General features: G+C 42.0%; 1 protein-coding gene across 1 annotated transcript; it reads left to right on the top strand.

Moving 5' to 3' along the window:
* On the top strand, positions 1–26377 carry LOC102793385 (myosin heavy chain, skeletal muscle, adult-like). The gene is made up of 38 exons (XM_087840432.1): positions 1–268; positions 366–509; positions 597–753; positions 2459–2486; positions 2571–2685; positions 2805–2897; positions 3122–3185; positions 4672–4770; positions 4872–4975; positions 5176–5314; positions 7476–7594; positions 7815–7964; positions 8060–8230; positions 8317–8623; positions 8711–8784; positions 12334–12421; positions 12509–12626; positions 12693–12816; positions 13227–13363; positions 15524–15779; positions 17484–17726; positions 17793–17969; positions 18066–18211; positions 19835–19925; positions 20011–20400; positions 20470–20596; positions 20679–20797; positions 23320–23516; positions 23598–23781; positions 23862–24027; positions 24117–24241; positions 24313–24621; positions 24702–24905; positions 25362–25487; positions 25589–25759; positions 25836–25940; positions 26043–26138; positions 26225–26377. Exons 1-38 carry the CDS (start codon positions 68–70, stop codon positions 26375–26377), a joined length of 5817 nt encoding a protein of 1938 aa, XP_087696558.1. The 5' UTR covers positions 1–67.
* The last annotated feature ends 303 nt before the right edge of the window (positions 26378–26680 follow it).

Genomic DNA, 26680 nt, shown 5'->3' with positions numbered 1-26680 from the left:
TTAATTTCTCGTCATCTTCAGTTCACTTTTAAACTCTTTTTTCATCCTTATCGCTCAGCTCAACAAAATGAGTGACACGGACATGGAAGTATTTGGGGTGGCCGCCCCATACCTGCGTAAATCTGAGCGGGAGAGAATTGCAGCTCAGAATATGCCGTTTGATGCCAAAAGTGCCGTTTTCGTGCCTCACCCGAAGCAGGAGTACGTCGAAGGAAAAATCAGAAGCCAGGATGGCACTAAGGTCAACGTGGAGATTGAGGATGGAAAGGTGAAAGATTCCAGCTATTATTTGACTATTTCTGACATCTTCTATCTGTCTTTTTCTGTCATTTTTTACAATGTATCTTTTTGAAATTGTACTTCAGGTTGTCACCGTGCATGTGGATGACATTCGGCCAATGAACCCACCCAAGTTTGACAAGATAGAGGACATGGCCCTGCTGACGCATCTGCACGAACCCGCCGTGCTTTTTAACCTCAAGGAACGCTACGCTGCCTGGATGATTTATGTAAGGACAACTGTGACTCACAATATCTTTAACTTTAATTCAATACCAACAGTCTGTATTCTGGGGTTTTTTTTCTTGTTAATTCAGACGTATTCTGGGCTCTTCTGTGTGACTGTGAACCCTTACAAGTGGCTGCCGGTCTACAACCCAGAGGTGGTGGCCGGGTACAGAGGAAAGAAACGCCAGGAGGCCCCCCCACACATCTTCTCCATCTCTGACAACGCTTACCAGTACATGCTTACAGGTCTGGCCCCATAGTATTGTTATTGGCATGACTAGTGTCATGTTTGTATGCATTTTTTGAGTTATATTAACAGTTCAATTAAAATTGTGTATAGTTTTAGATAATTAAAAGCATAATTACTTTAAAAAGTTTGATGTACTATCCAATATTTACAAAATGCAAATTAAACATCCTAAAAAAATTCACAACAAAATGCAATGAAATGAAAAAGATCAATATTAAATAACCAAAATTACAGGCATATATGCAAAAAAAGCAATACTCATACAGCTTTTAAGAAATACATAAAAAGTCCTGTTAACATGTTTTTCTTACCTTTTACCAGGTCCAACGTGTAATTACAATTTTGCACAAAATAATTTGTATTTACTTATTTCTTTAGTTTTATTGTGAAAAACAAATATTAGTCCTGAGGTGAAAGGTGGTGTAAGCTGTGTCTGTGTCGTGCACAGTGGATAAATCTAATTATCAGAAGTGCACGAGTTAATTATATTGTGAGAAAAAGTTATTTATCTTGTGCACACAGGATAACTAAATAGTAGAGCAACTTAATTAACGCACTGCAGATGAAAGCAGTCACCTTATAATAGAGACTTTAGTGATTCAGCTTTAGTTTCACTTCAAACATAAAATAGATAAACAGGAATCACTGACAGCTCAGGCTTCGTGTTACACAGTCCTCCACGGAGAGCTTCAGCATGTGAAGCAAACGGTGTGTATGCGGAAGAACAGAAGAAGTCCTCATGTTTCTTACGACCTTCTCAGGTGGAACGACAGTCCTGTGCTAAAGTCTTGAGCCACCCCTTATTTCTTTAAATCAGGGATTTGGAACATCAGGCCTCGAGGGTCGGTGTCCTGCAGGTTTTAGATGTTACCCTGGATCGACACGCCTGAATCAAATGATGAGTTCATTACCAGGCCTCTGGAGAACTTCAAGACATGTTGAGGAGGTAATTTAGCCATTTAAATCAGCTGTGTTGGATCAAGGATACATCTAAAACCTGCAGGACTACGGCCCTCGAGGCCTGGAGTTGCCCACCCCTGGTTTAACTGGTTAATGTTCAATGCCTTAAACCAGAGGTTGGGAACTCCAGGCCTCAATCGCCTGAGTGCTGCAGGTTTTAGATCTCACCCTGAGCGAACACACCTGAATTAAACGATTAGTTCATTACCAGGCCTCTGGAGAAAACATGTTGAGGAAGTAATTAACCCATTTAAATCAGCTGTGTTGGATCAAGGACATGTCTAAAACCTGCAGGACCTGCAAACCTGACGCACACAAAACAAACAAACAAAAAAGAAAACCCTATAAAAATGGTCAGGTACAAGGACTGGACTGAAAATGGGTGTAAACGCATCCAGTCTCCAAAGACAAACTGTGAAAGACCTTTAGAAAGCTAGGAGAACTGTTGCTCGAGACCACTTTAACAAAGTCTGGCTCCTTGGAAGTAAGATATAAATGAAAGAAGGCTGGCTGGCTCAAGAATTTTGCACAGATTTGTATGTTGCATGACTTGAAGCACTTTTTATCTCTCACTCATACATTCATTTCCTAAATAGACGCACAGGGGACATAAAATATAGTAAAAATTATAGTGAAATGAAACTCTATTTAAAGACTAACAACAGTTCAAAGCCTAAAACCCCACAAACATGCATCAGCCCCTCAAACTCTGATATCATCCACTTTCTTTCTTCTCTTCAGATCGAGAGAACCAGTCTATCCTGATCACGTAAGTATGACTTTATTAGCTGTTTACTTTTGCGTTCTGCATATATTTCATTCCCATCGTTTGTCTGATGTCACATTTCATCAGTGGAGAATCTGGTGCTGGGAAAACAGTCAACACAAAGCGAGTAATCCAGTACTTTGCAACAATCACAGCAATGGGAGAGTCAAGCAAGAAGGAACAACCGGGCAGTAAAATGCAGGTTCAGTCCAATTAATTCATCTTCTAATTATCTAGAGATGAAACATGAGCAAAAGATTTGAAAGCTTTTACCTTAATTTAAATGAAAAGAACTTGAAATGTCTTTTTATTCTCCTGAAGGGGACTCTGGAGGATCAAATCATCCAGGCTAACCCTCTGCTGGAAGCTTTCGGGAACGCCAAGACTGTGAGGAATGACAACTCGTCTCGATTTGTGAGTTAAGACCAGCCGAGGCTGACATCATGCTATCATACTAAGAAAATTCAGCTGTTATAATGACAAAAAACCCCCAACTGATTATATCAGGTGATGTGAGCTTTAAGAATAACTTTGTTTTGTTTTTTCCTTTAAATGTAGTTTATTTAGCTTAGAGCTTGATTACCAGAGACGTCCAATGGTCGAAATAGTGTCCCAGCTCACATGTTAAACTTTTCCAGGGAAAATTCATCCGCATCCACTTCGGAACAAAGGGGAAGTTGGCATCAGCTGATATTGAAACTTGTAAGTGCCCATTTTAACAGTTAATAATAATGATAATTAACTGTAGCTTTTCTGTCACGAATTCTGGGACAGACTTTATACAAAAGATGGGTTTAGCCACAGTGAAAGTACCCTCTGCTTTAAGGCTTTGGCTTTCACTGTCTCCCCAAAGAATATGATAGGTGATTATTCACAGACATCTATGTTTTCCACACAGTGTGCCCAGCTGTTCATCAGGAGTGTGACGGTGCAGAGGAGAGGTGATAGGAATGCCCTCCTCATCCAAAATCACTCAACGTCACAGCGAAATCAGAAGCACAGGAGACATTTTCTAAATCAACTCTACCTGCAGTAGACACCTGTCCAATCTAGCTGTATAAATTGCTCAGTTAGAAGCCTAAGTTGATTGGAAACTGATGAAAAATCTTAGGGATGCACCGATACCGATACTGTAAAATGTGTGTGTACTCATACTCGTAAAAGTTAACCGATACCATGAACCGATACCAACTTATTTCATTAATCAGAGGGTGGCTTGTCATTTCTGTTGTAGTTTTTTAGATTGGCCATTAGGGAACCAATTATTATTTTATTTATTATTTATTTAATAATAATTATTTTGTTTGTTTGTTTACAATATGGACACTCTGCAATAATTTAAAAGTTTATTTTATTCGCAAACCTAATTTGTATTTATTTTATTCCAAACAGAAGTGTTTATTTATTATTCTGAAAGCTCGAGACAGTGCCAATAGTTCAGTGATATTTTGTAAAATTACAATGTGGAGACTCTGCAATAATTTAACAGAAGTGCTTATTTTTCACTTGAAATTTTTTTGTGGTCATTTTTATTAAGATTTTATTTTTTACCGACAGGGAATATAATAAAACCTGTCTTCCAATTAATTATATTTGTGTGTGTGTGTGTGTGTGTGTGTGTGTGGTAGAAGTATCGTTTTTTGCACTCTGTATCGGCAAGTACTCAGCTCCAAGTATCAGTATCGTATCGGTTTGAAAAAATTGGTATCGTTGCATCGCTAAAAAATCTAGTAAAATTGAAATCAATCATTATAATAACATTAAGGTTTTGGCCTGATAACAGCAAAATGAACATCATGTAGTTTTAAATATGACTTGAAACCAGTGACTGACATCATAAGCTCATTAGACTCCTCCCCATAGACTTCCATATAATCTGACTGCTTTCTGGAAGCAGAGAAGTCGCCCCCTGGTGGTCATCGGAAAGAACGCAGGATTAATGCGCCCTCATTGCCTTTATTTTTCAGACCAGAGTCCTTTTTTTAAAAAAAAATATATTTTGTTTTATGCCTGAGGTCAATTAATGAAGGTTTTCTTATACATTTTCGATCAAAATCTAAACTTTATAGCTGCAAAACGTCTGACAGAGAGTGAGGCCTGAATGTGACTGTGAATATTTATGTGAATAATTAATATTTTGCTGTCTGTCCAAGTTTGTGATTTGTGTTTTATTTCTGGTTATTGTCAGACCTTTTGGAAAAATCCAGAGTGACTTTCCAGCTGCTTGCAGAGAGGAGCTATCACATCTTCTATCAGATCTTGTCAAACAAGAAGCCTGATTTAATCGGTGAATATACCAATCAATGAGCTCTAAATGGTTGTGACACAGTTTCCATGGCGTCTGGTCCTGCACAGAGCTGTGAGCTATTTTTCTGTGCCTCATTTCAGAGATGCTGCTGATAACCAGCAATCCTTATGATTACCCTTTTATCAGCCAGGGGGAAATCACTGTGCTGAGCATCAATGATGCAGAGGAGCTGATGGCCACAGATGTAAGTGCAAAATATGCACAGAAATGTGGAGTACAGGCTAAAGCCATGCACTTAATTACAGTATTTTTACTGATATATTTTGACATCAGATGAAAGACTTGAAATACCTGATTTTTGTTGGTTTTAAATTTTATTACTTAAATTATATCTGCAAATAATTATGCATAAATACAGTTCCCATGTCTGTGTCTGTTCTTCAGAGAGCCATTGACATCCTGGGCTTTAGCACTGAGGAAAAGGTCGGCATCTACAAGCTGACGGGTGCCGTCATGCACAACGGGAACATGAAGTTCAAGCAGAAGCAGCGGGAGGAGCAGGCCGAGCCCGATGGCACCGAGGGTGAGACGTCTGAGGTGGTGCTTCCACCCTAATTTAAAACCAAAGCAGGAATCAGCGGGACAACTTTACAGCTTCACTGTGAATTTTGTTCCAGCTTTTACTTTTGGGCCCCACAGCTGAGCAAAACTAGGACAGCAATCTCTGTTTAACCAGGAAGAAAAAAGGTGGTTGTCGAGTGATTGCATGCAATGTTTTTTGCTGTCTGGAACCAGTTGCAAGTAGCTGCAGCCACCAACTGGTCACCAAGAAGTTTAGCTACACCACCTTCAACCAGCTTAGGCTGCCCCGTATGAAGCAACTTGTCTCAGTCCAACTGAACTGGCTGCAGTCAGTCTCAAGGTTTGCAATTAACCGCCATCCAATTAATAAACGCAGACTGCAAAGACCTAAATATTCAGTCAGTCTGTGCCCGTGAGCACAACTCGGCTGCTCCATCAAATAATGAAACGCACATGGACTGTCTGATGCATGTAGCTGCCAACTTGATCCCCAAAACTGATAACAGTCTGACTCTTATTGCCATTTTACTGCTGTCTTGACAAGTTGACTTGACATCACTGCAGTCTCCAACCACTGTTTCCCCCAATGTGACCGTAGCCTTAGATTTCCACGTTACACCTCTGCTAAATAAACTGAAACAGGCAGTGTTAGGGAGTAACGGAATACATGTACCGCCGTTACGTATTTAAAATACAAAATATGAGTAACTGTATTCCGTTACAGTTACCGTTTAAAAAGGTGGTATTTAGAATACAGTTACTTTGTTGAAATAAATGGATTACACGGCGGTACTTCCCTGTTTCATATTGTGGCGGGTCAGGACTGTTTGGGTTTTGTTTGACAGCTACGTTCTGTTCCAGGTGGCAGTGTTACGGTTGCCATGGTTACAGGGTGCCGCTCTCGCTCTGCGTGTTTCCTGGGTGAGAGAGCGCCTGTTGTTGTGTTGTGCTAAGCTAATAGGCAGAATGCTACAGGTATAGCTCTAAAGAATGTAGCATCATAGGCAGTGTAGTCCGTGCTGCAGGGAGAATGGACTGCCATACACGTTATGTGTCTGTGAGCGAGGGAGGGAGAAAAAGGAAAAGTACGAGCTGTCATCGAGCAAAAACAGGAGCTGGAAGCATGTAAATATAATAATAACCACTGCAGCCAAGAAGAGAGCCTGACGAGCCCAGTTGTAAGTAAGCTATTAAGACTCGACTGTACACCGTGTTCGTGTTTTCCTCCAAAAACAATAAGTTCCGTTGGAGCAGCCTTTCAACGCCTCTCTCTGTCTCTCGCTAGCAAAGTTGACCCAGACAACAAAGTAAAGCTAGTTTTCAGCTACAAGCCCGACACAGAACCCGACGTGTTAGCCAGAGGTCCCTTTACTACGGTTCGGAGCCGCGGACCTTCAGTAACAGTAATAAATCACAGCAATAGTACATTCACGTAGTTGTAAACAGCATGATAATATATTAAGTAATCCAAAGTATTCAGAATACGTTACTCTCATTGAGTAACGTAACGGAATACGTTACAGAATACATTTTGGGGCATGTATTCTGTATTCTGTATTCTGTAGTGGAATACATTTTAAAAGTAACCTTCCCAACACTGGAAACAGATGCGTATGTGACACAGAGGGGCCTGTTTATGACTTTGCTCAGTTCAAAATAGTTTTAGTTGGTGAATCATCAGTTTCGACAAAGTGTTTCAGAGGTCTTTGCATTTCCTGCTTTGAAAGCTTCATGTAGGCGTGATGTGACACTTGAATTTGCCCCCTGTGTTCAGAATAGGCCTTTGATCTCATCCGCTTCCACTTATTTCTTTCACTCTTATAATACTGCTTACTTTGCAATGTTCTGCTGGCAGCATGAGGCACTGCCATATCTCGAGCAAATGAACAAGGCTGCTGTTTCCACCCGAGAGTCATCTGAACACAGCGCACAAAAAGTGAATTTGCTGAAATAGGTTATTTTTAAATTTCGCTTCATTTGTTTTTTATTCCTCATATTTTTATGATTATTATCAGTTTTAATATGACATTTGCTGACCTGCATTATCCATCTGTATTGTTTCTTAACCATTTATCCAGGCTAAGGTCATAAGGGGCTACAGCGAGTTTCATGCAGGGTTCACTCTCCCGCTGACCTTCCCCTCTGTGTTATCTCTCCTGCAGTGGCGGACAAAGTTGCCTATCTGATGGGTCTGAACTCTGCTGATTTGCTGAAAGCTCTGTGTTGCCCTCGAGTGAAGGTTGGGAATGAATATGTCACCAAAGGCCAGACTCCACAGCAGGTACATGATGTTTCCACAGCTAAAAACGCCCACTAACCACAGCCCATCTGTAAGCATCCAGTGTTTTTAAACCTACTTTGAATCAGTACAGACAGAAACCTCCTTCAAACTGGAGTTGAACCAGCAACCTAACGATTCCTGTTATTACACACCTACAGTCCGCTGTACAAGCTGAGCTATTAAAGGCAACACAATGTGAAAACGATGTCTGATTTTTCAGGTGAACAATGCTGTGGGCGCCTTATCGAAGGCCGTGTACGAGAAGCTGTTCCTCTGGATGGTCACAAGGATCAACCAGCAGCTCGACACCAAACTTCCCAGACAGCACTTCATTGGCGTCCTGGATATCGCAGGGTTTGAAATTTTCGAGGTGAAGGGGATTCCTGCAGAGATGAAAAAATCATCAAATCCCTTTAAAAAATCTTTCTGATTGTTCGATGGGTGAAACGTTTCTGTTTGACGCAGATAAACAGCCTGGAGCAGCTGTGCATCAACTTTACCAACGAGAAGCTCCAACAGTTTTTCAACCACCACATGTTTGTGCTGGAGCAGGAGGAATACAAAAAGGAAGGGATCGAGTGGGAGTTTATTGACTTTGGCATGGACTTGGCTGCGTGCATTGAGCTCATTGAGAAGGTTTGTTTGCTTTTTTGTTACCTTAAATATTCAAATCAAGAGTAGAAGACAGAAATGAAACACTAATCACCTTTTCCGCCTCTCAGCCGATGGGCATTTTCTCCATTCTGGAAGAGGAGTGTATGTTCCCGAAGGCCACAGACGGGTCTTTCAAAAACAAGCTGTACGACCAGCACTTGGGGAAGAACAGCATCTTTCAGAAGCCCAAACCATCCAAAGGAAAGACAGAGGCCCACTTCTCCCTCATGCACTACGCCGGCACCGTCGACTACAACATCAGCGGCTGGCTGGAAAAAAACAAGGACCCGCTGAACGACACCGTGGTGCAGCTTTACCAGAAAGCTTCCCTCAAGCTGCTCTGCCAGCTCTTTGCCACGTATGCATCAGCTGATGGTATGCCAGCTCTTTAGACAGCAAACACAGATGAGAGATTGAGATTAGATTAAGATTTCACCATTTATCTCATGTGGGGGTTTTTAGCTGCTGCTGATAGGAACAAGAAAAACTACAAGAAAAAGGGGTCGTCCTTCCAGACAGTTTCTGCACTCTTTAGGGTAAGACATCGTTATTATTTACCTGTAAATCTTTTTAAGCTTTTTAAAATAAACTTACATGACACAGTCAGTGTTGGGAAGGTTACTTTTAAAATGTATTCCATTACAGAATACAGAATACATGCCCCAAAATGTATTCTGAATACTTTGGATTACTTAATATATTATCATGCTGTTTACAACTACATGAATGTACTATTGCTGTGATTTATTACTGTTACTGAAGGTCCGCGGCTCCGAACCGTAGTAAAGGGACCTCTGGCTAATACGGTGGGTTCTGTGTCGGGCTCGTAGCCGAAAACTAGCTTTACTTTGTTGTCTGGGTCAACTTTGCTAGCAGAGACAGAGAGAGGCGTTGAAAGGCTGCTCCAACAAAACTTATTGTTTTTGGAGGAAAACACGAACACGGTGTACAGTCGAGTCTTAATAGCTTACTTACAACTGGGCTCGTCAGGCTCTCTTCTTGGCTGCAGTGGTTATTATTATATTTACATGCTTCCAGCTCCCGTTTTTGCTTGATGACAGCTCGTACTTTTCCTTTTTCTCCCTCCCTCGCTCACAGACACATAACGGGTATGGCAGTCCATTCTCCCTGCAGCACGGACTACACTGCCTATGATGCTACATTCTTTAGAGCTATACCTGTAGCATTCTGCCTATTAGCTTAGCACAACAACAACAAAAAGGCCTCTCTCACCCAGGAAACAGGCAGAGAGAGAGCGTCACCCTGTAACCATGGCAACTGTAACGCTGCCGCCTGGAACAACAGAACGTAGCTGTCAAACAAAACCCAAACAGTCCTGACCCGCCACAATATGAAACAGGGAAGTACCGCCGTGTAATCCATTTATTTCAACAAAGTAACTGTATTCTAAATACCACATTTTAAACGGTAACTGTAACAGAATACAGTTACTCATATTTTGTATTATAAATACGTAACAGCGGTACATGTATTCCATTACTCCCCAACACTGGACACAGTTTTTCTGTATTAAGAACTGGAGCAGCAGTAGTTGTAATAGTTTCTTCTTTGTCCATCAAATATTGATAAAAAAAAATAATACAACTGGTTGATATTTGTGAGGAGGGACAAGCTTGAAAGCTCGTCTGGTCTTCTATACATTCCCTGAATAAATCATTTGTTTTTGTTGTTTTGCATAAATTTATAAAAATGTAACATTTAAGGACACATAGAAGAAGACTCACCAGATAATAGATTTCATCTTTTTTCGTCTGCTCCATTTAAAGGTCACCACAGCAGATCATCTCTGTCCACCTCACCCTATCTTCCTCCTTCACTGCATCCATGAATCTTCTCTGTGGTCTTCCTCTTCTGGCAGCTCCATCATCAACATCCCTTCTCCAACACATCCACTAATCTTCTAATCCTGTCCATCCTGCTCATTCCTAATCAAGATCTGAACATCTTCAGCTCCACCTCCTGTCTTTGTGTCAGCGCCACCGTCTCTGAATCATTCATCACAGCAGGTCTCACCACCATCTTTTAAACCTTTCTTTTCACTCTTGCTGCTCTCACAAAGGCACCCCTGACACTCGTCTCCACCCACCCTGCCTCTCCTCTCTTCCTTACCTGTTTTGTGCACTCTCCAGTGCTTTCACTGCATCTTCACCTTCACCTCTCATTCCTCTTCTTTCCAGAGTTTACCTCCACCTCACCGGGCTCTCTGTCACTACAGATTAGTGGTCTGAAGTTTCCCAAATTCCCAGACAGCTCTAGATAAATGAGACTAATTAACTGCTCACGTTTGAACCATAAAATAGATTATTGTACAAAAATGAATAGAAAAAAAAAAAAGAAAGCCAAGAAGCTATAGTTTTTTTTTTTTTTTTTCGACGAGCCATTGTGACATGAGAAATTAATAAAACAGTTCCTCGTAATAATGTTTATCTGGAAACTTGCCTCAGAGTTTTGCTCCTGCGTGAAAGAAATATCTGCTTTAATGCGTCACCTTAGCTACTGTCTATTTATATTGAAATTAACTGAGTGCTGAAAGCAGTTTGACACTTTGTGACTCACACATTTGTGTTGTGTCAAGTTAACTGACAAAACTGTGTCTGTACAATAAATATTAACCTACTGCCAGCAGTTTATAAGCTCAACACAAAGTTTCTTTTTATCAGACATTAAAATATAAAGATGAAACATCTTACTTAGTGCCATTCAGAGAGTGTGGCTTATTATACTAATATTATAAGAGCCTATCCCGGGAACTCTGTGATCCAGATTCAGTGACTTTTTGTGTTTCTCACTGACGAGCATCTGATTCTCTGTATTGCACTCACACAGTTTATGGAAGCAACCGGCCAACCAAGCTTGCTAACATTGTCTTACACTCAGTGTTGGGGAGTAACGGAATACATGTACCGCCGTTACGTATTTAAAATACAAAATATGAGTAACTGTATTCCGTTACAGTTACCGTTTAAAAAGGTGGTATTTAGAATACAGTTACTTTGTTGAAATAAATGGATTACACGGCGGTACTTTCCTGTTTCATATTGTGGCGGGTCAGGACTGTTTGGGTTTTGTTTGACAGCTACGTTCTGTTGTTCTAGGTGGCAGCGTTACGGTTGCCATGGTTACAGGGTGACGCTCTCTCTCTCTGTGTTTCCTGGGTGAGAGAGCGCCTGTTGTTGTTGTGCTAAGCTAATAGGCAGAATGCTACAGGTATAGCTCTAAAGAATGTAGCATCATAGGCAGTGTAGTCCGTGCTGCAGGGAGAATGGACTGCCATACCCGTTATGTGTCTGTGAGCGAGGGAGGGAGAAAAAGGAAAAGTACGAGTTGTCATCGAGCAAAAACGGGAGCTGGAAGCATGTAAATATAATAATAACCACTGCAGCCAAGAAGAGAGCCTGACGAGCCCAGTTGTAAGTAAGCTATTAAGACTCGACTGTACACCGTGTTCGTGTTTTCCTCCAAAAACAATAAGTTCCGTTGGAGCAGCCTTTCAACGCCTCTCTCTGTCTCTGCTAGCAAAGTTGACCCAGACAACAAAGTAAAGCTAGTTTTCGGCTACGAGCCCGACACAGAACCCACCGTATTAGCCAGAGGTCCCTTTACTACGGTTCGGAGCCGCGGACCTTCAGTAACAGTAATAAATCACAGCAATAGTACATTCACATAGTTGTAAACAGCATGATAATATATTAAGTAATCCAAAGTATTCAGAATACGTTACTCTCATTGAGTAACGTAACGGAATACGTTACAGAATACATTTTGGGGCATGTATTCTGTAATCTGTAATGGAATACATTTTAAAAGTAACCTTCCCAACACTGCTTACACTTGAGCGCTCCATCATGCGATCTAAAAATTGTCATATCTAGTACCAATGCTACAGTCAAAGCTTGAGAATAATGATTCCAAAAACCAGCAGGTAACATCTGTTAATGTGATTTCTGTGGTACGGGTGTTATAATGTTATCAAATCACTTTTATTGTCACATCACATGTGCTGGTACACTGGTGCAGCACATGTTACCATCAGTCCATGTGACTGAAAGCATGATGTGTTGCAGGAGAACCTGAACAAACTAATGGCCAACCTCAGGTCAACACATCCACACTTTGTCAGATGCATCATCCCAAATGAGACCAAGATACCAGGTAAAACAAACAGGAATAGACAACAAATAAAGAAAAACATTAGAACTGAAGTTACCCTGTGGGGAAAGTTACCTCTATCTGTTGTAGGAATCATGGATCACCATCTGGTCCTTCATCAGCTGCGATGCAACGGAGTGCTGGAAGGTATCCGGATCTGCAGGAAGGGATTCCCCAGCAGGATTCTGTATGGAGATTTCAGGCAAAGGTAACATGTAATTTGTTTGAAGAACCGCCTCGAGTTTTAGACTAAACCTCCACACGTGTGTGACAGATACAGGATTCTGAATGCCAGCGCGATCCCCGAGGGCCAGTTTATTGACAGCAAGAAGGCCTCCGAGAAGCTGCTGTCGTCCATTGACGTGGACCACGCCCAGTATAGATTTGGATACACAAAGGTATGTTTAAAAATATATATATTATATAATATGTCAGGTAAAATAATTTGAAATTGCTAGCAGGCAGCACAATGATGCCTCACAGAAGGTCCTGAGTTCAATTCCACCATCAGGCCGGGGCCTATCTGTGTTTGCGTGGGTTCTCTCTGGGTAATCCAGCTTCCTCCCCAAAGACATGCAGTTAGTGGGGTTTAGGTTAATTGGAAACTCTAAATTGCCCATAGGTGCAAATGGTTGTCTGTCTCTGTGTGTTAGCCCTGCGACAGACTGGCAACCTGTCCAGGGTGCACCCCGCCTCTCGCCCTAAGACAGCCGGCTGGGCTCCAGCCCCCACGTCATCCTGACAAGGATACGCAGAAGAGAATGGATGGATAATTTGAAACTGAAGAGAAATCTTTCTCAACTTGCAGGTGTTTTTCAAAGCCGGCCTTTTGGGTCTTCTGGAGGAGATGCGGGACGAGCGTCTAGCTGTGCTGATGACTCGAATCCAGGCTGTAGCCAGAGGTTACGTCACCAGGCTGAGGTTAAAGGAGATGATGAAGAAAAGGTCTGGCACTTTTTTTTCTCTTTTGGTGGGTGGCTGTAGCTTAGGTGGCAGAGCAGGTCAGCCACTAATAAGAAGGTCGGCGGTTCGATCCCAGGCTGCCTCCTGGCTGGCTCCTTGGGCAAGATACTAACCCCATGTTTGCCTACTGGTGGTGGTCAGAGGGCCCGGTGGCGCCAGTGTCCGGCAGCTGGCAGCTGTGGCTACAATGTAGCTTGCCATTGCCAGTGTGTGAATGGGTGAATGACTGAATGTAGTGTAAAGTGCTTTGGGGTCCTTAGGGACTGAGTAAAGCGCTATACAAATGCAGGCGCTATACAAATTTACCATTTTAGTGGATGGAAAATTAGGCGAATGAAAGACGGAGAAAGTTAGATGGGATTGAACACAGGCAATTTCATAACTGCGTCCTTTATGGTAACAAAGGAGACTATTTCTTCTAAACTGTCATTAATTATGATTGTAATTGCAGTCGTGGTCTTTGTCCCACATTAAAAATGCCAAGATAATTTCTCATTTTTACTCTGCTTCCCTTCATTTTTGAAGCTACTCTGACATTGTAGCTTGTGAAAAAGTGAGGAGTAACTTAGTGAGATTAGAATATTATTTTACTGTTACTATTCATAACCATTATCATTACTATTGCATTGCTTATCATTTATCATTATCATTTCATCGAAGCATTTATTGAAGCTGTTGATGTTACATTAAAGTCTGTATTTCAGGTGTGAGCATAATTACATAATAATCTTTCATTGCAGGTGCAACTGTAATCATGTTATACACACTGCATTTTTGTGCTAATTAAAGAGTTGAAGCTCGGTCAGTTGATGGTCTGAAGCTTCGGGAGGCGCCACGTCCGCCCAATCAATTGAGAAATTCATCGAGCTATGAAAGAATTGCATACATGCTTATAATACACCACATATAGCCTGCTGCATTGGAGTTTGCCTGGTAACAGATGACTCAGAATAGGTCATGCACTGAAGTCAAGACACACATAGGCTGCCTGTACACATACACAGTATCTAGACTTGTTTTGCTCGAAACTGCACAGTTGTTTTAGTAAATGAAATAACAGGAAGCATCTGGCGGCGGCGGAGGAACAGTGGAAGGAACTGTTCTTTTTTGAATGTGTCCAAGTTTGGGATTACTGGAACTGATGCATTTTATCTATCTGCTTGGACGCACAAGGGGCGTTATATTTCCTGATACCCTGATGTTATAAATACGACTGCTCGTTTATTGTTCTGGGGAGATCGAGGCTGATGTTTTGCAGAGCTCATCTCCACCACACATGTGTGTAAATAAAATCATTGTTCTGACGCACAATGGACCTCCAGTCGATTCAATTCAATTCAATTCAATTTTATTTATATAGCGCCAAATCACAACAAAAGTCGCCTCAAGGCGCTTCATAGATACAGAGAAAAACCCAACAATCATATGACCCCCTATGAGCAAGCACTTTGGCGACAGTGGGAAGGAAAAACTCCCTTTTAACAGGAAGAAACCTCCGGCAGAACCAGGCTCAGGGAGGGGCGGGGCCATCTGCTGTGATTGGTTGGGGTGAGAGAAGGAAGACAGGATAAAAGACATGCTGTGGAAGAGAGACAGAGGTTAATAACAGATGTGATTCAATGCAGAGAAGTCTATTAACACAGGAAAGGAAAAACTCAATGCATCATGGGAATCCCCCGGCAGCCTACATCTATTGCAGCATAACTAAGGGAGGATTCAGGGTCACCTGGTCCAGCCCTAACTATATGCTTTAGCAAAAAGGAAAGTTTTAAGCCTAATCTTAAAAGTAGAGATAGTGTCTGTCTCCCGAATCCAAACTGGAAGCTGGTTCCACAGAAGAGGGGCCTGAAAACTGAAGGCTCTCCCTCCCATTCTACTTTTAAATACTCTAGGAACAACAAGTAGGCCTGCAGAGCGAGAGCGAAGTGCTCTAATAGGGTGATATGGTACTACAAGGTCATTAAGATAAGATGGGGCCTGATTATTTAAGACCTTGTATGTGAGGAGCAGGATTTTGAACAGTCGTTTGTCTCATCTCAAATCACGAATCAGGACATTAGATAAACCTTAAAAAGATCAGATTTTCTCATCACCTTCACATCTGTAACAAATTCTTCATCGTTTTGCTTTTTCACTCTGCAGAGAGGCCGTTTACATCATCCAGTACAACATTCGCTCGTTCATGAATGTGAAGAACTGGCCTTGGATGAAGCTCTTCTTCAAGATAAAGCCTCTGTTACGAAGTGCCGAGGCTGAAAAGGAGATGCAGACCATGAAGGAGGAGTTTGCTCGACTCAGAGAGGAGTTGGCAAAGTCGGAGGCCAGGAGGAAGGAGCTGGAAGAGAAGATGGTCATGCTCGTGCAGGAGAAGAATGACCTTTACCTTCAAATACAAGCAGTATGTAAACACTCAGCCCTGAGTGGGACAAAGTGGTCTGTTTGTATTGATTTTGTTCTGCCTGATTTGAAGATCAGATTAAATTAAAAGATGATCAATAATGAGGTAAGATAAGAACTAGTATAATTGATCACTGCAGGGAAACTGGAGGAAAACAAACTTAAAAGAAGAAGAAAGCAGACCGACCATGATGTTAAACTTAAAGCAAATAATGCTTATAACAGTGTTACAACATATAAAGATTTGAGTCAAAGGTTTCTGGTGTTGGTGCACAGAAACAGCCCACTGCTACTGTGATAATCTATTAATGCAAGAACAAGTGATGTAAAGAAAATGCTGGTCTATCTTTTATTCAGACATGAAGGTCAGTCAGTACATGATTTATTTAAGTACTGTGAGTTCACCTACGCAGGCTGTGATGCTCGAGGAAACGAAGAGCAAGATCTCTCTGCTGTGCAGAATAACGCCATTAGAATCACCATCCTCTGAAATTAGAGCTCATGTCAGCGCTTCCTAGAGTTCGAGCAGCTGTTGAAGGAAGCGTGAATGTTTCCTCCATGCTGTTAAGAAACCACTAAAGAGAAAAACGAGAAAAAGATAAGACTTTATTGATCCCAGAACGGGGAAATTTTTGCGTCACCTCAGCTCAGGTACAGATATCAGAAGGAAATATAAAAATACAAATAAGTACAATCAATGAAGAAAAAGTAAGATAATACACTATATACAATGGTAGCATACACAGTATGTGATTATGGATATAGTTGGAAATATGGAAGACATAAACTATATAGCTTGGAAGGTCCATTATGCATGAAGTGGTGACCGTGGATGTTCACAGTGTCCAGTGACTTATGACATCGTGATTGAGGAGTTATAGAGTCTAACTGCTGTTGGGATGAATGATCTGCGAAAGCGCTCCTTCCTGCAGCCAGGGTGTTTCAGTCTCAGCCCACTCACATACTCATGCAGTGGCTGATGTGGGTTGTTCATGATGGATGTCAGCTTTACTAACATCCTCCCCTCACCAACCACCTCCACAGACTCCAGGGGACATCCCAGCACGGAGCTAGACCTCCGCACCAGTTTGTCAATCCTGCTCCTGATTGACAAACTCCAGAAATAATCTTCAGTTTATTAAGGAAGTGTTAAATAAGAAGAAAATGACCTGACAGGATGTTAATCTGAGCACTTTGAAGAAACCAAATGTGGAGGGATTGCACAAACACATCACTGGAACATTTCTGTGGCCTGATTATTGACTGCCAGCTGCTTCCATATAACTTTCTGAGGGAATTCGTCGTTGATTTGAATCAACACACAGTTTGGATCTGACTCAGAGCTCATCCAGATCACTGCGACTGATTTTGAATGCATCCTGATCACTTCCTGAACATACGTCTGAACACTTCCTCTAACGTCTGCTTCAGCTCCGCCGACACGAAGACAGACAAAGGAAATAGCTTGTAGTATTCATTAAAAGTTGTCTTTATACCATCACAGAGAAAGGGAAATGGTTGGCTTCTGCACCGTCAGCAGGCAGCTCAGCTATCCTTAAAGGAAAATGGAAGATTCCAAACAGATCCCTGTGCAAAAATATGAAATATAAATATGTGTCCAAACTTTAGAAAAAGAATAACTATCAACCGAGGTTAAATTAAAAATTTACTGCACTATAACAGTCATTGTGTCCCGGTTCCTCAGGAGAGGGAGAACCTGTGCGATGCTGAGGAAAGATGCGAAGGCTTGATAAAGAGCAAGATCCACCTGGAAGCCAAAGCCAAAGAATTCTCCGAGAGGCTGGAGGAAGAGGAGGAGATCAACGCTGAAATCACCGCCCAGAAGAGGAAACTGGAGGACGAATGTTCTGAGCTCAAACGGGACATAGACGACCTGGAACTTACCATCGCCAAAGTGGAGAAGGAGAAATATGCCACTGAAAATAAGGTGCCTCTGATGATTTTGTTGTCTGAACTTTTAAAGCTTTTGTTTTTAACAAAGTTCTCTCCTCAGGTTAAGAATTTGATCGAGGAGTTAACGACTCTTGAGGAAAACTTGTTGAAGTCCTCAAAGGAGACGAAAGCTTTGCAGGAGGTGCACCAGCAGACTTTAGACGACCTCCAGGCAGAGGAGGACAGAGTCAGTTCTCTAATAAAGACAAAGACTAAGCTGGAGCAACAAATTGATGATGTAAGTATAAAAGGCTCAGTGCTTCTTAAGCTGAAGCCAGCACCTAAACGTGTAATGTTAGCCGCAGACTTAGTGATTGATGTAAACATCCTGCAGTTGGAGGGGCTGGTGGAGCAGGAGAAGAAGTTGCGTGCCGACTTGGAGAGATCGAGAAGGAAACTGGAGGGAGATCTGAAGCTGTCCCAGGAAACCATCATGGACCTGGAGAATGAAAAGCTGCAGGCGGAGGAACAACTGAAGAAGTGAGTTAATAAATAGATTACTGAAAAAAAAGATTTCTCCAAGCAATGAATCCAAGCTTTTACCTCCTAAACTCAAGAACATTCTGTTCAGCAGTGTGCGTCCAGACCAGTGTTGGTCAAATTATTTGAAAAAAGTAATCAGTAACTAATTACTGATTACTTCCCCAAAAAAGTAATCCCGTTACTTTACTGATTACTTATTTTCATAAGTAATTAATCACTTAGTTACTTAGTTACTTTTTTAAAACACAATTTACAACCTGAATAGGTGATAAAGTGATAGATCTTTCAGCCCAATTCTACTTTTTCTACATAATCATCATACAAAATGTAATCAAATGGAAAAGTCTCTTTTTAAAACTTGTTTTATTAGTTTTAATCTTTTAACTTTATGCATCAAGCAAAAATTTAATTAAATGCAACATTCTCTGACTGGAAGAAATTAGTTTAACATTTAAACTTATTTTCTGCACATTCCAGCACATAAAATAAAATATTTTTTTGTGTTTACACTCAGTCTTTCAAATAGATGCAAGTAAAACACAGCAGAAAATAAATAAAGTCAAAGACTAGCGGTCCTGTTGCTCTATTTTCACCTGTAAAGCAGGAGTGGGGTAGGCGGAGGTTTACCCTGGTGCAGGTGTGCAGCAGTCAGTGGAAGAATCCGCGAGTTTCTCTGTGAGTTTCCCATTACGTCGTAGCTACTCGGTGCTTGCTTGGAAGTTTAGGAGTTTTTCGCTGTAAAAAGAAGTTTTCTTCCCACGCACAACGGACACTAATGTTTTTGTCACTTTTTATGGAATCAAACTCAAAGTAAGGTCAGTACTTCCACGCTTTAAACGCTGCACGCTCATACTCTCTCTGCACTCGATATATGATCCATTGTTGATCTGCACACAGCTGTTGTCACGAACGTCGCACTCGCTTACGTCACTGTCATGAGACATTCTCGCAAAAAAATCACGTTTTTAGTAACGCAGTAACGCAGCGTTCCTACGGGAAAGTAACAGTAATCTAATTACCGTTTTTGCAATAGTAATCCCTTACTTTACTCGTTACTTGAAAAAAGTAATCGGATTACAGTAACGCGTTACTGCCCATCTCTGGTCCACACAAAAGCTTTTTATTCCTTTTTATCTAAAGCTGTTTTACCTCCTAAACCACGGAGTGAATCCACATCCAACTTTCCCTGTTTCCTGTTTGAAATGTCAGATAATCACACCACCTTGTTGTATTGAGCCCACACAGCAGGTAGCAAAGCAGCAGATGTAGTAATGAACAAAAAGTGCTTTTCAATGCAAGCAGGAAGAGTTCAAAAGGACAAAAATCCAGACAATCGACAAGATCACAGAATCGTCACAGATGCACAAAGTGAAGGAAAACACACACAGGTGGAAACAACAGGACTTTATGGCAACACAACATGGTTTAAATACTGATAAAATAATAAAAAAACTAATAGCAATACTCTTTAAATTTTCATTAAATTACATTAATATTCAGCACCATCCCACACTGAAAAAACAACCTGGGAATGATGGCTCCATCTTTTATATACAGTGAAACTTTGATCTTATAAATGGAGTTAAATATTATCTGAACCTGAAATCATTCTCTTCTCAGGAAGGACTTTGAAATCAGCAGCCTGCAGAGCAAAATTGACGACGAACAAGCTCTTAGCACTCAGCTTCAAAAGAAGATTAAAGAGCTTCAGGTGTTTATGTAATTGTAGCAGTCTCAAAGTATCGAGCGCTTGATGTTCAGCGTTATGATACCAGTTTCATGTGTTCAAATTGTAGGCTCGCACCGAAGAACTGGAAGAGGAAATCGAAGCTGAGCGTGCAGCTCGGGCCAAAGTGGAGAAGCAGAGGTCCGACCTGTCCAGAGAGCTGGAGGAGATCACCGAGAGGCTGGAAGAGGCCGGAGGAGCCTCCGCCGCTCAGGCCGAGCTCAACAAGAAGCGCGAGGCTGAGATTCAGAGACTGCGCCACGAACTGGAAGAGTCCACCCTGCAGCATGAATCCATCGCTGTTGCTCTACGCAAGAAGCAGGCGGACGGCGTTGTGGAGCTCGGCGATCAGATAGAAAACCTTCAAAGGGTCAAGCAGAAACTGGAGAAAGAAAAGAGCGAGATGAAGATGGAAATCGATGACATGGCAAGGAGTATGGAGACTGTTCTGAAAAGCAAGGTGAACATCTGTCTGCAGAGGGGACTTTTCTCTAAAATCTTCTATTATAACCAGAGCTCTATGTTTCAGGCTAACGTGGAGAAACAGTGCAGGAGCCTTGAAGATCAAATGAATGAATACAAGACCAAAGCAGATGAAGCCCAGAGGTCTCTGAGTGATTACACTACCCTGAGTGCTCGACTGCAGACAGAAAATGGTAGGTTTTTAATTAAAAAAGGATAAAAAGAACATTTTAGATGCTCAGATACATGAGTTTTTATTCTTTTTGACCTGGACAGGTGAACTTACCCGTCTGCTGGAAGAAAAAGAGTCCATTCTGTTCCAGGTGAACAGAGGGAAGACTGCAGCCGGTCACAAAATTGAGGAGATGAAGAGACTTTTGGATGAAGAAATCAAGGTCTGAAAGGCACAACAAAGATTGACATCTAGTCACAGCAATGATTTAGAGTTCTTACTAATCTCTTGTGAACGGATATGAGAAATTCAATCTCAAAACCATCAGCTATGAGGATTTAGCAGTTTATTAGCTTTTTTTTCATATCTATCTGCATTAGGAAACAATGACTGACTGAACTGGATGTTTTGGCCACAGATATCAAAGATTTTTAGGAATCTTTTAGTTCAGTGGAGCCAAACCATGTGACCGTAAATAAACGTGCCTCTGATACTAAGTTTGATGCATGCAGACTAATTTTGCAGTCCATGACTGCAATACCTCGACTGACTCTTTCCAAGACAGGTCAGTAATTTATCAGACATTAATCACTGTCTTCTCTGTGTACAATACAAAAAGCTGTAAAGCTGTGATTAACATATTTGTCAAACATGTAAAAGCCACAAGAAAAAAACAAATAAGTTTATTAATATATTCTGAATGTGTAAAAAAGGTGCATTTTTACATTTAGCCCAAAGGGGGCAGTATATTCTGAATTATAAGAAATAGCCATGATTGATCTGAAGGATTTTTAATGACCAGCAGGGGGCGACTCCTCGTGGCAGGAAGAAATATTTTCACGCCCCATCTAAACAAAGCAATGACAGAAAAGCTGAGCTGTGACTTTATTTAGAAACTCAATGAATCCTTCAGTAATTGTTGTTATAAACAAACAACTTTCATTTCAAACAACTATTTGTAACTTTTGTCACTAGACTGCTTCATTAGTCTGCGCCACTTCTTCAAAAAAGCAACAATTTAAAGAGAATGTGAACATTGCCAAACATGGAAAAATACAGTTCAGTCTTAGTCTTATAAAAAAAAAAAGAAAATTCAGAAACTTGTGAACAGAGATGAAAAATATATAATTTAGTGAGAGTTTAAGGCTAAGTTCACACTGCAGGCGAAAGCGCATCAAATCCGACTTTTTTGACCCTATGCGACCCATATCCGATCATGGTGTGACAGTGTGAACGGCACAAATCCGATATTTTCAAATCCGATCTGGGTCACTTTCGTATGTGGTACTGAATCCGATACATATCCGATGTTTTAGAAAGCGACTGCTGTTTGATGGTCAAGTCGCATTAAATCCGTCTTTTACGTCACTGACACGAGACAGACGCCAATTATCAGCGCCGGAGAAGACATCGTGAACGCTTCCTGGTCATCCAGTGTAGATGTCAGTGAAACTGTTGGGAAGACAACGTTGGAGAAACGTGAACATTTTATTTGTACTGTATAATCTGCAGATTCTGACAGAAATCTGCAACTATCCTTTGAAGCACCGCTCCTCTAAAACAGCAATAAGGATCATTATTAGGTTATTTACATTATTACGTAAATAACAAAATAACTTAAAGCAAAAATTGGGAAACGTGAAGTCTGAAGTCTTTATATTAAGGGCCATCAGTCAAACAATACTGTTTGCTCTGGGTCTAAACAGAGCGCGTTGTGTGTGACGTCTTCTTTTGCGCATGCGGCCGCTTTGAGCGTTCACACTAGAGCGCGTTTGCTGTCGCATTTTATTTGTAGCGTGAACGAGCAGACAAAAAAATCGGATTTGATCAAAAAATCGGAATTGAGCATTAAGACCTGCAGTGTGAACGCAGCCTTATTGGCTGCAGTGAGAGAGCTGTGGCGGGGCGTGGTCTGGGGGCGTGGCTGCAGGGGAGGCGGACACACCTGAGCAGCATCTGCAGTCTTGCCTTGCTGGCCTAAAACAGAATGAACTAGGTCCTGCTGTTGTTGTTGATGTGTGTAGGCTGTAGCTGAAAAGAAGTGTACTGAAGAGTGCAAACATGTGGTTCAGCCTCTCGTGCCCCAATCTTGGGTTTCGGCACCGCTGTAATCGATCCACGACAGACCCGACCACATGTTCACACTTTTCAGTACACTTCTTTATTGCAGCTGTCGACTTATACACGCGCCTGCAGCTTTTCAGCGGATGCGCATATTTGCACCCCACCTGTCAGAACTACCACACACTTTGAGAAGCACTGGTTTAGAGTAAAATCTAGCAGCTGTTCTGTCACATTATTGTGTCGCCAACTTTGTGAGGTCTTTGTGAGTGACTTCATAATTGGATCTGAGAAAAAACAGAATCTGAAGTCAGCTTGATAAAGCTTCACAGCCAGTTTCCGCTCCTCGTTTTGTTGTTTCTGTTTTGCTGTTTCTCACAGCTCCTTTCAGGAGCATCTGTACCGCACCTGCTCAGGATGAAGAATAGAGCCATGTTAGAGATTAGCTGGTGAACAGCAGCTAGAGTCGGGAGACCAAAATCAGACTTCAAAGGAATTCAAATGTTGCTGCATGAATATTAAATGTAAACATTGCCTGCAGTCATGACTCAGTGTGATTCACAGCTGTAGTCACAGCTTGTTCCTTTTGTTCCCAGAGGGCAAAAAAAGTGTCACTGCATCTCGGTGAAGCAGTTTTAAAAGGCATGAAGCAGTTTTTTTGTGTTTGTTTTTAAATTTCTTTAGGCAAAAAACACCTTGGCTCACAGTTTGCAGTCATCTCGTCACGACTGCGAGCTCTTAAGAGAGCAGTACGAGGAGGAGCAAGAGGCCAAAGCTGAGCTGCAGCGCTGCCTGTCCAAGGTGAACAGCGACGTGGCTCAGTGGAGACATAAATACGAGACAGACGCCATCCAGCGCACCGAGGAGCTCGAGGAGGCGAAGTAAAAAACCTCACAGTGCGTATCTCGGGTCAGCGCTGATGGGCTTCTTCTGCTTTAACGCAGTTTATGTTCGGTTCAAAGGAAGAAGCTGGTCCAGCGGCTGCAGGAGTCCGAGGAGATGACAGAGGCGGCAAATGTCAAGTGTGCATCGCTGGAGAAGACCAAGCAGAGGCTGCAGGCAGAGTTCGAGGATCTCATGGTTGAGTTAGAAAGGTCAAACGCAGCGAATGCCACCTTAGACAAGAAACAGAAGAATTTCGACAAGGTGGGTCTTTCTGTTTTGAAGCATGTCCTCATTTGTATCATCATAAGGCTACACTGATCACATGTGCTGCTTCCTGCCAGGTTTTGGCTGAATGGAAACAGAAGTATGAGGAGAGTCAATCAGATCTGGAAGTCTCCCAGAGAGAGTCCAGAGCGCTGAACACAGAACTCTTCAAGCTGAAAAATTCATACGAAGAAGTCTTGGATCACCTTGAGAGCATGAAAAGAGACAATAAAAATCTTCAACGTAAGGCTTCTGCAGGAAATAGACTGCTGTTTGGATTCTGAGAGGCTGCAGTCAATGTTTTACATAAAGTGTGTTGATGTGTCTTTTAGAGGAAATCACAGATATCACCGAGCAAGTTGGACAGTCCACCAAAATGCTCCGTGAGCTGGAAAAAGCCACGAAGCACGCTGAACAAGAGAAGAGAGACACCCAGGCAGCTCTCGAGGAAGCGGAGGTATTTTTTCGCCCCAAAACTTTAACATTTTATAAAATAACAATACTAATTGCTGTTTTCTCTCTCTGAAGTCTTCCTTGGAACAAGAGGAGGCCAAAATCCTGCAACTTGAGCTGGAGCTGAACCAGATCAAGTCAGAGGTGGAGAGGAAGGTGGCAGAGAAGGACGAAGAAATCGACCAGCTAAAAAGGAATTACCAGAGAACGGTGGACTGTCTGCAGATCACGCTGGATGCAGAGACGCGCAGCAGGAACGACGCTGTCCGGATGAAGAAAAAGATGGAAGGGGATCTAAACGAGATGGAGATACAGCTGGGTCACGCCAACAGGCAGGCAGCCGAGGCAACCAAGCAACTGAGAAATCTGCAGACTCAGCTGAAGGTGCGTGGGAACTTTTTCTGTTCTGGTTAAAAATTCCGGGATGATGTTTAAAATCCCAGAACTACTGCCTCCATCCTCAGGACGCCCAGGTCCATCTGGATGAAGCCCTCCAACGTCAGGAGGACCTAAAAGAGGAGCTAGCTATCATAGAGCGCCGCAACAATCTTATGATGGCGGAGAACGAGGAGCTGAGGGCGTCGCTGGAGCAGTGTGACAGGAGTCGAAAGCTCGCCGAGCAGGAGCTGATGGAGGTCAGCGAGCGCGTTCAGCTGCTGCACTCTCAGGTGAGTCCATTTGTTAGTGTATGCGCAGCTTCTGAATATTGTGTGTTTGGTTTTCACACCTGAGAAGATAATGACAAAATATATGGCTCTTTATTTATGAAATCTTAAGTCTAGATGATTTGTGGGATTTTTAGAGAACTGGACTTAATCAATAGTAAAAATAACTTTTATTTTCAGTCTTTATGTGAATAAAATAGTTGAAAATAAGCTTTATTTAAACCAACTGCCCAATAAAATCTGGTTTTATATCAGCGCTGTGTCACACGAAACATCGGCAGTTTGATTCAGGAAATTATGGATCGAACTCCCTCCTCCGTGTTTTACAGATGATGCGTTAAAGTTCCGATTTTCAGCTACTTTTCTCTTCGTTTCTGTCTTTAATTTTGACACTTTCACTAATGTAAGGGACCCAAAGACTTCTTTCAATGTCATATTTCAATGTTGTTTAATGACCAGAACACCAGTCTCGTGAACTCTAAGAGGAAAGTGGAAGCTGATTTGGCTCAGCTGCAGTCGGAGACGGAGGAGACCGCGCAGGAGGCGAGGAGCGCAGACGAGAAGGCCAAGAAAGCCATCACGGATGTCAGTCTCCTCCTCAAATCAATTAACTGCGCTGTCATTTGAATGAGGGCTGCTGGACTTTGAGGCTGGATTAAAATTTCACAGTTCACATTTGCATGCAGGCTGCCATGATGGCGGAGGAGCTGAAGAAGGAGCAGGACACCAGCGCTCACTTGGAGAGGATGAAAAAGAACCTGGAGGCCACGGTGAAAGACCTGCAGCAGCGTCTGGATGAGGCCGAGCAGGTGGCACTTAAAGGAGGGAAGAAGGAGATTCAGAAGCTGGAAGCCAAAGTACGATCTGACAGAAAGCAAGGACACGTGCCGAGAAATTAAGGCACAAATCTAAACTAAATATATTTCTATTAAGGTCCGTGAGCTGGAAAATGAGTTGGAGGCAGAACAGAAACGCAGTGGAGAGGCCGCGAAAGGTGTGAGGAAATATGAAAGGAGGATTAAAGAGCTCACTTATCAGGTAACAAGTCTGTTACGTAACAAAGCAAATTTCACAAGCTGCTCAGGGAAGGAGAGAAAATGTTCAAAGAGATGTGAGAGAAGCACTTCTGTTTGATTTCAGGGCGAGGAGGAGAAGAAGAACTCGGCGAGGCTGCAGGATCTGGTCAACAAGCTGCAGCTCAAAGTGAAAGCATATAAGCGGCAGTGCGAGGAGGCGGTGAGAGAAAATCCTTAAACACTGTGAGAAATGCAGGCGTGTTATGTAGACAAAACTCGTCTTTACTGTGGCTCTCTGAAACACAGGAGGAACAAAGCAGCATCCATTTGGCTAAGTTTCGGAAAGCGCAACATGAACTGGAGGAGGCGGAGGAGCGAGCTGATGTCGCAGAGTCCCAGCTGAATAAATTAAGAGCGAGGAGTCGTGACGTTGCTGGTAAAGGGGAATCGAAGTCTTAGGAAATAGAAATCATCAACTTCCAAAAAGTCCCCTGAACAAATGGTTGTTTTCAGCTTCGTGACGGTGCATCGTTGCATTTTTTTGTATTACTTTGAAGTGTTTTTATTGGGATTAAGAATCAACTTTTACATTTGTCTGAACAAAAAAAAGAACAAATTAGTTCTGCAAAATCTTATGATACAAATAAGCTGAAGTCAAAAAGTCAATTTTCCACAGGAATGTTTGTAGCTGAGTGAAGTGACCTGAAAGTGCGTGGGAGCAATAATATGAGCGGGAACAGTTCTCCAGTGCTTTCAAAGAGG

Source organism: Neolamprologus brichardi, chromosome 4, assembly GCF_056152115.1.
Source record: "Neolamprologus brichardi isolate AB-2024 chromosome 4, ASM5615211v1, whole genome shotgun sequence".
NCBI lineage: Eukaryota > Metazoa > Chordata > Actinopteri > Cichliformes > Cichlidae > Neolamprologus > Neolamprologus brichardi.
This window is presented reverse-complemented; position numbering and strand designations above follow the sequence as displayed.

Coding starts and splice junctions, on each gene's coding strand:
- LOC102793385 (XM_087840432.1), top strand. CDS start 68: ATGAGTGACACGGACATGGAAGTATTTGGGGTGGCCGCCCCATACCTG. Junction 2,686..2,804: donor AACCGGGCAGTAAAATGCAG/GTTCAGTCCAAT, acceptor ATTCTCCTGAAG/GGGACTCTGGAGGATCAAAT. Junction 20,597..20,678: donor TCGACTGCAGACAGAAAATG/GTAGGTTTTTAA, acceptor TGACCTGGACAG/GTGAACTTACCCGTCTGCTG.